This window comes from Sorghum bicolor, chromosome 1 (assembly GCF_000003195.3).
Source record: "Sorghum bicolor cultivar BTx623 chromosome 1, Sorghum_bicolor_NCBIv3, whole genome shotgun sequence".
NCBI lineage: Eukaryota > Viridiplantae > Streptophyta > Magnoliopsida > Poales > Poaceae > Sorghum > Sorghum bicolor.
Genome location: NC_012870.2, coordinates 11,491,641 through 11,508,990, shown reverse-complemented (window position 1 = coordinate 11,508,990; position 17,350 = coordinate 11,491,641). Strand labels below are relative to the sequence as shown.

At 41.3% G+C, this 17,350-nt stretch overlaps 1 protein-coding gene across 1 annotated transcript; it reads left to right on the top strand.

Moving 5' to 3' along the window:
- On the top strand, window positions 4,900-7,209 carry LOC8057183 (trihelix transcription factor ASR3). The gene is made up of 2 exons (XM_002466652.2): window positions 4,900-6,184; window positions 6,285-7,209. Exons 1-2 carry the CDS (start codon window positions 5,578-5,580, stop codon window positions 6,758-6,760), a joined length of 1,083 nt encoding a protein of 360 aa, XP_002466697.1. The 5' UTR covers window positions 4,900-5,577; the 3' UTR covers window positions 6,761-7,209.

Below are 17,350 nucleotides of genomic sequence, written 5' to 3'. Positions count from 1 at the left end.
AAGATAAATTTAATTACTATTAAAAGAAAAATATCTCAGGCTCTATAAAGAATAAATGACTCCCCAAATTTAGTAATTCTCTATCTCATATTATTCACTCTATACTTTTAGATAGCTTATCACATTTTTTTAGTTATAGTAAGGTGACCCCCTCTATCTGAAAATAAGGTGACTCCCTCTATCTCAAACGTTTTTGGCTCGAATTTTTTTATTATGGCATAAACGATCATTTCAGTCGTATGCCATAGTAATTTAAGATGTTGAATTTTTTATTCAAGAATTATACTTCCTCTATCTCAAAATAAGTGACGTTTTTTGGCTCTTAGATATTTTATTTGACATTCGTCTTATTCAAAATTTTTATATAAATATTATCTATTTTGTTATGACTTATTATATCATTAGAGATACTTTTATAATGATTCATTTATTTTATAATTTATAAAAAATTTGAATGAGACGAACGGCCAAACAACATGTCTATAAGTAAAAGACGTCACCTATTTTGGGACGGAGGGAGTATGTGCAATAGTATTATTGATACTATATTTTAATATTATTTAGAATAACTTATTGGTGTTGGTGCATTATTATGTTGTTTTTTCTAAGGTAACAATTAGTCTTAGTGCATTAGAATATGAAAATGAGTTAAAGTAAATTATTAGTTTTAATATGAGTTTTCCCTAATCTCGAATGTAATTACTACCATCTTTAGTAAATCGTCTTGTGTATGAGTACAATACTCATTTATTATTTTGAGTATGCTTATATAGTTATTGTAAGATACTTGCAAATCTTACTATGTGAAAAAGGAACCCATTTTTTAGTACATTTTTATAACATCATCATAAAATAGTACATAGGACAAGTATAACTAAATACTCTATGTATGCTTGCATATTTGACATATACTACTCTTATTATTGAGCATGATCACATACTCCATATATATACAATTCATCAAGACATATACATCCTAAATCTTAAGATACACACATCGGGTAGCTATACCCTGAGGGTAGAAAAGTTTTTTCATAAAAGTAATGCTTTGTAGGCAGCCACATAATGACATATTCTATGGCCACTTTGAGATTACCATAACGGTTGTACTAATTTATGATGTTACTTCCACTTCTCTTGCGTGATTTACTATAACATTGTGATAATGTCACCATGAGTTATGATAATAAATGTATTGTAAATATATTTACTTTATTGTAAACTAGTCCAAACATTATCATAAATTGAGGTGGCTCTGGAATAAGTTATTCTAGGAGTGGGTATGAATTATGTGTGTCCCACTAATGTATGCATGTTACTTGTATAAATTGGTGAGACAACATCTCTGTTACATTGAATTTAACTATGTTATAATCAAGTATTTATGTACTTTTCACAATGCTAGAAATAGGCAGTCTTTTATAAAAACATATTTGATCCAATGGTCATTATTAATGATGATGATGATGATAGTCTACCAAATTAAAGACTAGAATTTATCTTCTTTTTACTATTGTGTCTAGTGAGGATTAACATAGAGACTCTGCTACACTAATTAGTAATATTAGAACAAAACAATCAAGATTTGTAATTTGCAACATATCCAAGTTTGAATAATCTTCTTGAATTATTAGATATTTCTCCATCCTAAATAATAGTTCAATTTAGCTTAATTTTGTTCTACGCCAATTTTTAGCTTTCGTGATCTACATTGTCAAATTAGTTTAATAAGAGTCTCTGTGAAATAGGTTTCAAGACATTGCATTTATTATTTGAACTTATACATGATAATATTATTTTCTAAAATCTATCCAAAGTTCAAGAACTTTAGGCCCTATTTTTTAGTTTTTAATCAGTTTCAGACTACTGCATTCTAGACTCTACAAAAGCCAAACAACTCCTAGAAACCAAGATCTCAAAAGCTCACTATAGCTTTTGGCTTTTGGCTTCGTTTCGGGAGCTTTTGAAAGGTGCAAAAGCTATCAGGAAGCCCACAACAGACCCTTAATTCAGAACAACAAGTAAGGAATATATATCTTTTTGCTAAAGTAGATCTATTAAACTTATGATTCGTTAGATCTCTGTTAGCAACGTCAACTAGGTATCGTTAATAGATCCCGCTTGAAACTCTTTGTCATTGAATCAGGGTATTCTGAAAGAATAAGTTCTTCGATCTAGATACCGTCAACAATTACTAACTATTCAGTTGTGCCACTCTACTCGTATACCTTCCCTCAGGGCCGTCTTTATAATTTTGAGGGCCCTTGTGCAAGCAAAAGGGTAAGGGCCCATCAAATATTTTTTTATATGTCAAATATATAAAATATATAGTACAACTAAAAAGAATTAATTTGCACCATATGTTTTAGTTTATAAAAGGTAATTATAGTACAACAAATAAATAAGTAGAATAGAATTAGAAATTTAGAACCCTATCACGGAATACTAATAACAAAATTGGTGAAGTCTCGATCAGCTATGCCCTTACTCTTCCTGCTCCAGTGTCTAGTAGTGACATCGTGTGCGGACGTGTGGTGTTAGCATGTCATGGAGCCACATTGTTGCATTGGATGATTGGGCAATAGGACGAGAAGACGATAAAGAGGAACATTGATTTGCTCAACTAATCGATCAAGCGAGAATATGAAGCAACACTGGCAATAGGTGGATGTGGATGACGTGCTGATTAATGGATTTCTTTTTTAGATTAATTGACAGATTTCTATAGTATCTGTATAAACCTCCAAAAATTAGATAAATATATATACTAAGTATTATATATATATATATATATATATATATATATATATATATATATATATATATATATATATATATATATATATATATATATATATATATATATATATATATATAGGCCCCTTAGCGCCGTGGGCCCCCGCCCGTCGCACCGGCTGCCCACCCCCTAGAGACGGCCCTACCTTCCCTATTCATTGCGGGTTTGTTATTTGTCAATACATGTTTAGCTTATGATCCATTTATGTGTTACAATATAGTATATTTTTGTATTTTTCTTGTAACATTAATTTTATGTTACTATAATTATTGTTAGTAACACATTTTTATATATAAAAAAGTGTTTTGTGTTAAAAAGCAAAGTTTGTAACACACTATTTTGTGTTACTATAAAATTTTACTGGAACATATTGATGAATATGTTACAAGAAAATGCTACAATATCCTTGTTTTGTAGTAGTTTGACATGTAAGTCCTCAACCAAACGAGTGTTTCATAAAAAGAGTTTATTAGCTTTATAACGTATTAGCAGGAAGTCCTCCCCCAAACGAGTAAAGCCAACAAAAGAATACATTATCTTAGACTCGTTTCACATTTAAATTACACAAAAGAAAGAATTTTCATCAAAAAGAGATATGCGAAGACTTTTGGTAAATGTCATTTCATCGCTTTCTACATCCTTCCTTGTTTATGGATGCTTAGATATTTGTATCCACAAAGTTTTTTATTTTTTGATGAATCTCATCATTAATTTAAGACTATACCGTATAAGGCGTGCTACTAATCAAAGGATTATGAATGAGTGAACTATAATTTAGAAGATGAAGTAGATCCATTTGTATTAAGGGTTGTTTGGTTCCTATCCATAGGTTGCCACACAACTAATTTAGGCTGACAAGCCACAAAACAGTATGACTAGAAAATTTGGAGCCATACTTTGCCCTGTCTTAGAGAATCTTACCACACCTTTTACTCTATGACATATAGAGTCTAAAAGAAATTTGTCAAAGTTTAGTTATCAACCATAAACTTATCAACTTAATAAAAAAATGCATAAGGTGAGATATGACTAGAAACCAAACACTCTCCTAATCTAGTTAGTCCCAAGTCCCAAGCATAACATCGAACACAATGCAAGTCTGCTAGAATCCATTGGATAGATATGCAGTAACTTTGAATATCTTATATCTCGACGTTTCATAAAAAAATATCTTATATCTTGTGAGTGTCTGCGTTGTACTGTGTAATTCTTTAAAAAAATAGATCTGGTTGGTTGTCTTTATTAGATTATTGACATACTTGTGTCGTGCAATTTTTCTTGTGTTTGGTTGCTAACTTATGCTCTTACGCATGCTTGCACACCGCTCAGAGCAGGCCCAATGATGTATTAGCTATTACACCAGATTTGGTCGTATTCCATGATACAGGATTGCATAAGCCAACGTGTACTAAAAAATGAAATATTCCCATCATCTATATCTCTTGTAGAAACATGAAACTTTAACGAGAATAGTTGAGGTAACTGATACATGCAACAAAATATAAACAACCAAATACAATTTTATCAAATATGTGTTTGTCTGTGCTATTTGTGACGTCTGCGTGAGAAAAAACAAAATATATACTATATTTAGATTGGCTTAGATTATGCAAATATCCAATCACACCATATATATATTTCGTGACTGGGGGCAGGGAGCAATGGTGTGAAATAAACCTTTGTCCGTCAGTCGGTGCATTGTACTTCCTACTTGAAAGATCACATGCACCTAAAAGCCTTGAGCTAGGTAGCTGCAATCAATCTACTACAGCCCAGCCTCCTTTTCTTCAGCCTTTTTCCCTGCCACCACACCCTCCATCTCCATGTGATGCCTCTGATATCGGTCGTACAATTGCTCCCCAAGGCCATGTTTAATTTAGTCACCTGCACATCAGCTCACATTACCAAAATAAGATGGCAATTATGCCTTAACATGGGGGGTCTGATTACTCCCTTACATGCATGACAGTATGACACCACTCTCTGCCCGGTCTCAGCAAATGATTGCAGTTACTCTGTGCCCACTTCCCAAAACACCAGTCCTTTAACAGAAGCACTGCTATCACACACAGTGATAGCTGATCAGTCTCCATTAAGCTGGGAGAACAAAAAAGACATCCAAATGCATATGCAGGAAACCTTAAGCAAATCAAGCTTCATGGCTTTTTAGCCTTAAACTCCTCCCACATGCATTTGCTGGTGAGCAGATAGAGCCAGGAAGGAGAAAGAAAAAGGCAGTCAAATTCAATAGGCCCCCACGCGATCTGGGTCAAAAATGCCCACAGAAAGAGAGAGAGAGAGATGTGAGGATGAAAAGGCAATGCATAGAGCCAAATAGATGCCACTTTTCTCCTTGGTCCTTGCTATCTCAATATGTCATGTGATTCTACAATCTACTATGCAATGCAAGCATGAAGTAGAAGTAGTTATTGGTGGTACCTCACCCTCATCACCGCATGCATGCAAGATCGATGCAATCCTCATCATATAGATACTCCATAGCTTAGCTTCCACCGACAATGGCACCACCACCTATGCTAACTATTGGAGCTAACAACAATGGCCGCCTAGCTAGCTAGCCTAGGAGCTCCGTCCATGGCTCCCCCTCCTCTCTCCTCTTGTGTGATGAGATCCTAACTTGGCATCACCATCAAATAATGCACTGATCAATCTCTCACCATGTCTGCCTTCCCAGTTGGCCATTTGACCATTTCCCAATTCCCACTACAAATAGCGAGTTGATCGATCGATCTCAGCACCTAGATCAGAGAGCAGCAGGCATGGACGACACCATAGGCGGCAACCGTGGCCTGCTCGGCCAAGCGCGAGACGACGAGCAGGCCAGGAACGTCGTGGTCGTCGGCGCCGGTGCCCTGACTGTGGCGAGGGACTACCAGAGGGGGAACTGGACGCTGCCGGAGACGATGCTGCTGATCGAGGCCAAGCGGAAGGTGCACGAGGAGCGGCACCCGGGGGACCAAGGCCTGGCGCGGTGGCGCTGGGTCGAGGACTACTGCTGGCGAGCCGGCTGCCGGCGCAGCCAGAACCAGTGTAACGACCGCTGGGACAACCTCATGCGGGACTACAAGAAGGTGCGCGCGTACGAGCTCAGCGGCGCTGGGGCCGGTGCCGGCGGCAGAGCGCCCAGCTACTGGGTGATGGGCAGGGTGGAGAGGAAGGAGAGGGGCCTCCCGAGCAACCTCCTCCGCGAGATATACGACGCCATGGGCGAGGTCATCGAGAGGAGGATGAGCATGGGCTGCGCCGGCAGCAGTGGCGGACCCGGCGCTGCGTTCACGGCGGCGGCGTCTTCTTCCAGCCTACTCGACGTCCCCATGCAAGCTTCCCCGCTCGCTCAAGTGCTGCCACGACCTCTGCTGCCTCTAGGTACTCGCTGGTCATCACTGTCTGATCAGTTCTATTTCTTATTGGGCGCCATTTTCTGTGGTCCACGATTATATGTTTTATGTTTCTCCATATGATCAAGAACAAGAGACGCACGGGCATTCCAGCCCCGAGTCGCCGGAGAAGAAGAGGAGGCGGCCGTCACTGGACGAGCTACGGCCAGGGAGCAGCACGCCGTTAGCGCCAGGAACGCACGGCCACCGTCAGGAACAAGGACGCCACCGCGAGGAGGAGGACGAGGAAGAGGACGACGAGAGCTCCGAGGCTGAGTACTCCGACGGCGACGACGACTACAACGTCCTGAGCGGCGCGATCGGCCGGTGCGCGGCGATCCTGTCGGAGGCGCTGGAGAGCCGGGAGGCCGCGGAGGAGCGGCGGCACCGGGAGGTGATGGCCGTGGAGGAGCGGCGCGGCCGCGCGCGTCAGGCGCGTCGCGAGGCCGGCGAGCAGTGCGTGGCCGGGCTGGCCGCCGCCGTGAACCAGCTCGCCGGGTCCATGCTGGCGCTCGCCGCCGCCAAGCACAAGGACAAGGGCGGCGGCCCCGCGGCGCGCAAGTGAGAGACGAGATCATCGTCAAGCGGAGAGCTAGCTAGGCAGGGGACCGGTCTCGTCTCTCATGATGATGCCGCGCGCCGTGTGTGTGCAGCTAGCTGCGCTGGAGCAGGATGCTAGCTAGCTAGCTGCCGCTCCGATCCGCGCACGCGGCGGGCCATCGAGTGGGCTTCGACCAGATCGAGATCATCCTGCTGCGCCTGCCAGAGCGCTGATGCGTGGGCGTGGTCGATGCTCTCGTCTCGCAGCTCGAGACCGTCAGCGCGTGTGCTGCGGCGAGTCCGAGACGCCCTGGCCCTTCTCCGATCCGCTTCTGCATGCATGTGAGCTAGCTAAGGTTGCTTTCATTCTGAACTTCTGATCGTCGTCCTGAATCTGACAGGTCTAGACTACTGTCGCAGGATATGCATCCATGGTAGAGAAGCTTTTGGTTAGTTAATTTGTTCGGTTAATTAGTTTATGGTGTCAAAAAACTGGTTCATGCATAGTTCATCATGTTAGTCGTCGGTAACATAAATCAGTTCTTCTGGTAACGATCTAGTTGTCCATCACGATAACACATATGATGAATGTTTTGAAGTAGCTTGCACTAATGTGGTAACAATAAGGAATATAATTGCTTTGGTAATTTCAGTAGGAATGTAATGTAGAATCAAACGATCAAGGAGCATTCTTTACAATCATTACCGTCTTGGAGGTGCAGTAAGTACCAAAATTAGTACCTCTCCTTGGATATAGCTTTAGTGGTATGAAAATGTAACTCATCAGATTTCGAAACATCAAAGCTCAAAAAATGTGGTCATACGGGTTTATTAGAGAGATCTTTTTCATCAATAATCACCCCCTCATTCATAGATCTTGCTACATACATTCAATGGTTATGGGATCATCTTCATTCCACGTACCTTTGATGTCTTTGGTGGCTCACACCAATGGATGCACTGCCACGCTAATTTCTCCCTCAATCCCCTTCAATCACCATGGGGAATGGGTGATCCAAAGGAGCCCTAAATAGTTGGAGTGAGCTGCCCATGCATCCAACCCTTCCCATTGATCCTCCTGAGTCCTGAGCCTTGTTTTCATTTCCCGCCCACTGATGATCTCCGGCCGCCATGTGGCAACCTTCTTCCATCCTCAAATATATAAAACTATGAACCCCAAATCTGCAACCCTAGCCCGCCTAAGAAGTTTCTCTCGCCAGAGAGTTGAAGAAGATGGTGAAGGGGGGAGAGAGAAACTAACACTTGGGTTTACCTCGCACATAAATTTCCAAACCGAGACATCAAAATTAAAGCTACAAACCATACATAAATTTTTGTTTACCTCGTGCACAGTTATGTTTACAGTGGCAAATAAGCTAAAACAACAAAAACTTAAAACAATAAGAATGTTATTACCCTCTCATGCATGTATTATATTTTAGCCTAAACGAGAGTTTTTATGGTGCTTCAAACACTGCACACATGGGTGGATTAAGCACCGGGTCGGCGTAGGCTTAAGCCCCAAGCCCCCGCTGCTCTTACTTGCAGCTATGATAGCTTAGAGGAAGAGGTTAAAATGGAAGATGGCGAGAAAAACCTCTCCTTCTTAGATGTGCATCCTGCACAACTCTAAAAATTAATACATATCATCAAGACTTTCGAGGAACTATATACTCCCTCCGTACCCATAAAGAAAAAAGTCGTTTTGGATAAGATTTCGGTCAAACATTGAGAATATAAATTATGAATAACTTTTAAGCTATTGAGTTTGTAAATGTGAAAACCATACGATTTGTCTTAAAAAATACTTTCATAAAAATATACATATATCACATTTTGATAAATATGTTTATAAAAATAAAGAGTCAAAGTTAGACTTTGTAGACCATATCGTTATCCTAAACAACTTTATTTTTGGATATGGAGGGAGTACTTGTTATGTTCCAAATTGATTTGTTTGGATTTTTTGTACTTTCTTCGTCCCTAAAAGAATATATTTCTAGCTAGGCTCAAATTTTGTTCTAGAATAAATCAACTTCTACACCATTATCATTCATCAGATTCATTTATTTCCTCAAAGTTTTCAGTGGTCAACATATCCATTTATTCCTCTTGGACATCATGCGCCAATAATGGTTGAGGTAGTGGATGCAACAGTATTTAATATATTATTCGAAACGCCAAAACTCATTTGTTCTAGCTTCTCGCTAAATGGTGAGTGTAGTTAAAGCTCAAAAGCTAAATAAGACATACTAGTAAGGTCTTTTCTCTTATTTATAATATATTCTAAACTTAATAGGAATCTATTTTTTCAGGAATAACGAGAGTACATAATTTTTAATATGTATTTGGACATAATATATAAATGTCTATATATATATATGTACCTAAATAAAAACATAATAACTAGTAACTAGATAGATAATACTCCGTAGAATCTATGCACCTAGACAAGCGCCTTACAAGTTACAATACAATGGAAGTACTAGTATATACGGAGTAACAGCTGGGGAACTCAGGTAAAGTTTATTTTGCCCTTGAGGCAATCTCACGAAACCTACTCACAAATAAGCATATATAAAGGACACAGGGCAGGACACTCAAATGGCCTTTCTGCATGGTACTCAGCATATGTGAAGTAAAGATCGATCTCTGTCATCGTCACAGAATATCAGCTGCTTTTCCTTTACTGATAGATAGATCCACGAGCACGCACTGTTGTCTCACTCCCATTAATTAATTGAAAAAAAAGAGAACTTAAAGAGCACTCATGCATGTGTGTCGATCTGTTACGTGCTGCCAATTAACCATGTCGTAGGTAATGATCGTCGTTATACATGCATATGCTATGCGATGGAAAGGCTGCAAAATGCATGTCGTCCGATCGAGGTCCATGCACGCAAGCTAGCATCATTGCCATCCATTGCCTAAAATTGTACATGCGGGCATGCGCAGCAGGCGGTGCTGCTAGTCAGCTATCGGCGATTGGATTGGAGTAATAAGATGATGAACAGGTGGTATCTAGAGAGAGGGACGCAGAGCCATGCAATGCACGCATGCCTTTAGATGCAAAAGAATTTTGAAGTTTGCATTGTAGCAATTTCGTTTGTATTTGACAAACATTGTCCAATCATGGGCTAACTAGACTCAAAAGATTCGTCTTACGATTTACAAGTAAACTGTGCAATTAATTTTTTTATTTATATTTAATATTTTATACATGCGTCTAAAAATTTAATATGATAGAGAATCTTATAAACTTTTGGAATTTTGGATGCATCTAAACAAGACCTTAGTCATCTACTCATCTCATTCTCTCAAGTAGCTGTGCTTTGCATGGCTTGCACGTATGCGCCCTACATGCATGCATGTGCCACATTCTCTTGAATATCTTGATCGATCGGAGACGATGTTATTTTGTTTCAAATTTGCATGTAAAAGAGCAGAATAAAGTTTAACGCACGCAGCGCATCAGTAACACAGTTTAATCTTTTTCTTGCGGTAACCGTTTGATGAACACACCGTACCACTTGATCAAGCTAAGATTCAACGAGTTGTTACACTGGGTCATAAAAAAAGTAATGCTTTCCAGAGTATTAACAATTTTGAGGCTGCAGTGAAGACCCTATCGGGGTGCGATTTTTACCCTAGGTCATCTACCGTTGTTGTTTTTTTTTTTTGGCTATGTTGGCTTTGTGGGGATGTTCCATTGTGGTTATAAAATTTAGGGTATGTTTGACGTTTGACAGACTCGTCCTCAAGTGCTCCTCTAGGTCACTTTTTGGAGCTCTAGCTCTTTGCCAAAAACAGCTCGGACTCTTCTAATGTACACCAAAAATATTGCTATTATATTCTTAGTGTTTGGTACAACTTCTCTGATTCTTCCACACAACCGTTGCCAGAGCTAAGCTGTGACAAATAAACTCTTAGTGGAAGATATATAACCCTTTGTTTGAAGAACCATACGTCAAGGGCACTGGCTGTTGAGAGACTCTAAGGGCGTGTTTGGTATCCCCACCCATACAAGCATCCCCGGATGCAACTTTCGTGTGTTTGGTTCCTTGGTCTGCTCTCCCAGTTTGACTGACCTTGTGCAAAACTCCCCTCCTGGCTTGGTCGAGAAAGAACGCCTGATTTCTTCGTTCCTCCTCAGCCTGGGCTCGTTCGGTGCTGGTGCTCACACGCGTGCTTGGTGATTCTGTGCGCGGGGAGATGGTGGGAAGCTCCTAGGGTTACCTCCCCGGTTCACGCCATTCACCGCCAATATAGCCCGCCTCCCTCTCTTCTTCTTCCTGTCGCTTGCCGTCTCCGCCGCCGGTTGGTTTTCTTTCACTTCTTCCTCTAGTCCTCCGTCCATTTTCTTTATTCGTGTCGTGTTGATGCCTCTCTCTCTCTCTCTCTATTTGTTGAAGGTCTCGTGGATCTGACTGTTCTTGATTTAGGTGAGCTCCCCCCCCCATTTTTTTTCCTTTATTTTTCTTCCAATTTGTGAACCCTAGGTAACATTTGTGTCTGATCTCGATGTAGGGACATCAGATCCGTGTTCTTGGTTGTTATTTCGGTAAGAATCCATCTTCCTCACCTTCCTGTTTTTTTCCTTATTTTTGGACTATAAATCGAAGCATGTGTGTGATAATCCCTATTGTCTTGTTTGTGTTCTTGCAGATCTGAGCACCCTCACGTGAGCTACTGGCCTTTTGCTGCTACTGAGGCTCGTTGACGTGGGTTCTGAGGCAATGGCTCTAGCAATGATGTTATTTTCATATGATACTACACTTGTTCTGAGGCAATGGCAATAGTAATGATGTTCTTTTTCTTATGATACTACACTAACTCTGAGGCAATGGTGATTACAATGATGTTCTTTTTTTCCCATGATACTACTATTGTTCTGAGGCAAAGGCAAACACTTATGCTGAGGAATGGACTTGTGCAATGATGAATTCTTTCATGTTTTACTACACTTATGCATGTGCAAACACCTTTGCTCCAACCACTCAACCCACCAGTGCTAGCAGCTGTTGAAAATGACCATTTTCCTTTGTGGCAGATTGCATTTAAATTTGTAATAGTGGTAGTTGTAGCCTTGTTAGTTGGTTTTCTTATTTGGAAATGGATATAGTAGCAAATGGGCTGCAGATGAACTAGAGGGTGGTAATGTTATCACTTCATGCAGGAGGTAGCTAGAACTTGTTGTATGCAAGCAACCAACCAAGGCCTTGTTTAGTTCCGAAAAGTGAAAAGATTTCGGTACTGTAGCACTTTCGTTTGTTTGTGACAAATATTATCCAATCATGGACTAACTAGGATCAAAAGATTCGTCTCGTGATTTCCAGCTAAACTGTGTAATTAGTTTTTGTTTCGTCTATATTTAATGTTTCATGCATGTGTCATAAGATTCGATGTGACGGAGAATCTTGAAAACTTTTTGGTTTTCAGAGTGAACTAAACAAGGCCCAAACAAGGCTGCATCTATGAATTCAAATATTGAAGAACATGTGTCAAACCAACAACATCTCAGCTCAGTCTGGCTGAACGCATGCAGGCAACCAAATAGCCAGCATTGCATGCATTCAGCCTCGCCAAATACAGCGTGGCTAACTGGAGCTGGTCTGGCTGGACGTGCTTGGTTCCTTTTCTAGCCTTGCCTCACCCAGCAGCCTTGCTCCATTTTGGCTCTCCATTTGCTAGCAATGAAATCCTTGCTCACATATATCCTGAGACATCCTAGTAAGAAATCCAAACAAGCATTTTCTCTTTGACCTTGTTTAGTTCCCAAAATATTTTGCAAAATTTCTCATATTCCCCATCACATCGAATCTTGCAGCACATGCATAAAGCACTAAATATAGATAAAAGAAATAACTAATTACACAGTTTACCTGTAATTTGCGAGACGAATCTTTTGAATCTAGTTAGTCTATGATTGGACAATATTTGTGAAATACAAACGAAAGTGTTACTATTCCTATTTTGCAAATTTTTTTGAACTAAACAAGGCATATCTCCTCGTTTGGCAAGAGTACACGGTATCGAGTGATGGATCCAACTCGGTCTAGGGTTCGCTTAAATTTATCAGCACTGTGCACAGTAAAATGTTTTCTTATTACAACAAATCAGTATTATCAGCTTGAGCATATGGATTTAGGATATTTTTATATATACAGGAGTATAGCATAGGTGTAGGAGTAGTATATCTGTTTTGGATGCATGCATGTAGGGCCTTGTTTACTTTCCAGAAAATTTTGCAAAATTTTTCACATTTCCCGTCACATCGAATCTTTAGACGCATATATAGAATATTAAATATAGACGAAAATAAAAACTAATTGTACAGTTTGGTCGAAATTGACGAGACGAATCTTTTGAGCCTAGTTAGTGCATGATTGAAAAATATTTGTCAAATACAAACGAAAATGCTAAAGTGCCTGTTTTGCAAAATTTTTTGGAAATAAACAAGGCCTAGATGTAGGTGAGGTGGAGTACAAGAGAAAAAGCGAGCATATATGCATGCGGGGCAGCGATTCTAAGCATGCAGTCGTGGTCGTGCCAAGGGGAAGGGACCAAGGAAACGGCCAGCACCGCAGCATGGGTTGCAAACAACTGAGCAGCGATCAGAGTCGTCGATCAGAGAGACAGAGAGCTAGGGAGGGGGTCCGGCAGACGCACTACAAGGGAAAGAAAGCTTTTGTCCAAGTCCGTTGCTCAGACACAGCCAGCAGCCCATCGATCAGCTCAGCTCAGCCGGACAAAAGTTTGTTTTAGCCTAGGCCTTGTTTAGTTCCGAAAAGTGAAAAGTTTTCGGTACTGTAGCACTTTCGTTTGTTTGTGACAAATATTATCCAATCATGGACTAACTAGGATCAAAAGATTCGTCTCGTGATTTACAGCTAAACTGTGTAATTAATTTTTGTTTTCGTCTATATTTAATGTTTCATGCATGTGCTATAAGATTCGATGTGACGGGAAATCTTGAAAACTTTTTTGTTTTCAGGGTGAACTAAACAAGTCCCTAGTTACCAGCCAGTGACAACTGGCCGAGGATGGAGGATGGAGCCCAGCCACGGCCACGGCCAGGGAGTGGCGCCTGGCTGCTGGCTGGCATGTGGCAGCATCGCCAGGGACGAAAAACCGATCGATCGCGGTGGGGGAGACGAGATAGAGACTGTGACGGGAGGAAAGTTTACTGTGGCGCTTACCTACTGCACAGTAACACGACTGGGCAATGCGGCGCAGGGCAGGGCATGCATGCATTGATGCAGCGGAACCAGCAGGAGAGAGAGAGAGAGAGAGAGTCTCCGTGCTGGATCATCAGTTCCTTGACGTTGATGCATGCAAGAGTACTGTACTATGCTCCGCAGAGCAGAGGCTGTGCGCTGCGCGCAGAGGGTAGCTAGGGCCTTGTTTAGTTCAAAAAAAAAGCAAAAAGTTTTCAAGATTTGCCGTCACATCGAATCTTGCGGCACATGTATGAAGCATTAAATATAGACGAAAGCAAAAACGAATTACACAGTTTAACTGGAAATCGCGAGACGAATCTTTTGATCCTAGTTAGTCCATAATTGGATAATATTTGTCACAAACAAACGAAAGTGCTACAATACCGAAATCCGAAAACTTTTCGGAACTAAAGAAGGCCTAGGAGTAGCTAAGAGCACAGAGGTGAGGAGAGAGACGACGACGGAGGGGTGGAGGACTGGAGCGCGGTCAAAGGGATCAGCCCACAGCCCCCTAGACACACTGTCGTCATCCGTATAGCCCTGCCCCTGCCCCCGCCGCTGCCGCTGCCGCGCGATGGCGAATGGCACGTCAAGCCGCTCAGCGAGTGCCCTGCCCCCAATCCCCATCCATCGTCCTGTCCTGCCCGCTCCCGCTCGTGTCCAAAACAGCAGCGGCGACCGCGACGCCTCGTCCTCCCCTCCTAGCTCGGTTCGGTCCGGCGGTCCCTCTCCACCACTCCCGTCCCGCCCGCGCTCTGCTATCGAGTATCGTAAACGTCGACGCATGCGGCGTGGTCGTGGCTGGGCATCTTCGTTCATAGTACGTGCCGTGCGCGGTGGTGACGACTACTGACTGGTGGTGGTGATCCACCTAGCCGTGCCGTGCGCGTACAGCGCGGGGCATCCGGCTCCGGCCGGGCGGAGGCGGTCACAGTCGTCGCGGCCTGTGTTGCCATCTCTGGCTTAGGCCTTGAAACTTTATAAAATTTCTAAATCTTGCGGCACATGCATAGAATATTAAATATAAATAAAAAAAATAACTAATTGTACAGTTTACCTGTAAATCACGAGACGAATCTTTTAAGCCTAGTTACTCTATGATTGGAGAATGTTTATCAAATAAAAACAAAAGTATTACAGTGTCAAAATCAAAAAAAATGGATCTAAACAAAGCCTTAATTTGCTCCCGTTGCTACGTTACGTTACTCTGACTGATGTTTTTTTATTCGGGGAAAAAAACACATCGTCTCGGCTGCACTGCACATATGGCACTATCCTACAAAACGTAGAGGGGGGGGGGTGGTTTGCGTGGAGTGAAATGGAATACATAGCGGATACATCGCATCGCATGGTTTAAGGCCTTGTTTACTTCCAAAAAAATTTATAAAATTTTTCAAGGAATACATAGCGGATACATCGCATCGCATGGTTTAAGGCCTTGTTTACTTCCAAAAAATTTTATAAAATTTTTCAAACCGTCACATTAAATACATGTATAGAGCATTAAATATAGATAAAAGAAATAACTAATTGCATATTTTACCTGTAATGTGCGAGACAAATCTTTTGAGTCTAGTTAGTATATGATTAGACAATATTTATTAAATACCAACGAAAATGCTACAATATCTATTTTGCAAATTTTTACAACTAACCTAAGTTACGGTTAAATTTACCTCATGGAGTACAGACGATGCCGATATGTAGGTGAGATTTCTAAATCTTGATGGTACTCGCCATCTAAAAAGAAGCCGTGGAAAACTAGCATTTCTGCTATGTGCTATAATAGCTAGCAAAAGATAAACTCATCACTCTATTTTTTCTATTTTTCTTTTTTTGCATCGGTAAACTCATCACTCTATATGCCAACCGATAGAGCTCGGCTGCAGTACAACAACTACTTGTACATTAGTACTGCAAGACAAGACAATAATGCAAAATGCCTTCATCAAGTTAAGATTAGTGTTAAAAACTCAGCTCCACAAGATTCTTTTACAATTTCTCTCCTCAAAATTATTTCTCAATCTCACAAAATACTCCTTGCCTCTAAGGATGGCAGTGGGGCGGTTTCGGGTCGGATATCCGCGGGTTTCGGTTCTCGTGGGTTCGGTTTTGGGGATAATTTTCCACCCACGGTTTTCGGGTTCGGTTTCGGGTTTGGTTTTCCACCCGTGGATATCCAATGAATATCCGAAATAAGTCATTAGAATTAATTTTCATATTTTATAATATGATAATAATAACTTTTTACTTAGATTATGAAATTTATTTTAAGCTAACTCATGAAAATATTTATGTTTTATTGCCTCTTGTTTATACATGTAAATATGTGTATATATATTTATAGAAAGTCCTTATTGCTATTATTATGTTGACATAGAAATCGGGTTTCGGGTATCCATTCGGGTTTCGGGTATCCGCGGGTTTGGTTTTGGGGAGGGTTTATTATCCGAATCGGTGTTCGGTTCGGTTTCGGGTTTCGATTTCGGGTTTCGGGTGCACATAGACTTAACCCGATCCGAACCCGTCCCGTTGCCATCCTTACTTGCCTCCCTTAAAGAAAGGAGAGAAACCAGATTTCTTTCCTTCTAAATCCTCTTTCTTCCTTCCACACATTGGCGTAGCCCTGGGCGTTCGGGTAATGAGAATTCGGGTTCGGGTATACCCGAAATATATAAAATCATAGCAAAAGTGATAACATCATAGAATTTTGCATAGAATAGATGATAACTCATTAATGTAACAGATAAAGGAATAAGTTCAAACCATGACGTATTCAAGTTTTTAACCGAGGTGCAAACCAAGACAAGTACCGAGATACCGACTACTTAATTACTACTGACGAGATACAAGAGCAAAGATCAAGTTTGCCGCTTGCCATCACAACAGTGCTTGTTTCACACGAGAACAAAATAATCGTGCTGCTGGAGTCAGGGTGACGGAAATTAAGAGGTTGAGTTAATGAGGAACCAAAGCTGAGGAGGCATGGGTATAGGAAATCGGGGATGCTATGCTTTGTTGACCAGCCTGGGATCGGATACTTCGGGTATTGGGGTATGCTACCCGATTTACCCAAAATAAATTCGGATTTTAACATTAACTATCCGAACTAGAGTTCGGGTACTGCGGGTTCGGGTTTTTCGTGTCCGGGTATTTCGGGTTTGGGTATCGGGTTTTGTGCTCAGGGCTACATTGGCGTCTCGACCCTCCCATCTCGATCCATTGGACGTGACTATCACATCCCATGTCAAGATGTGGGTTGCACATCGCTGCCCTGCTCCACCCCAATTCACGTTAAGTTGTTGGGCGAGCCACCAACACCCACACCGAGCCGTGGGGGGGCTGCCTCGTCCTTGTGCCACACCTTGTCAAGCCATGGGAGAAGGAGAAGGAGA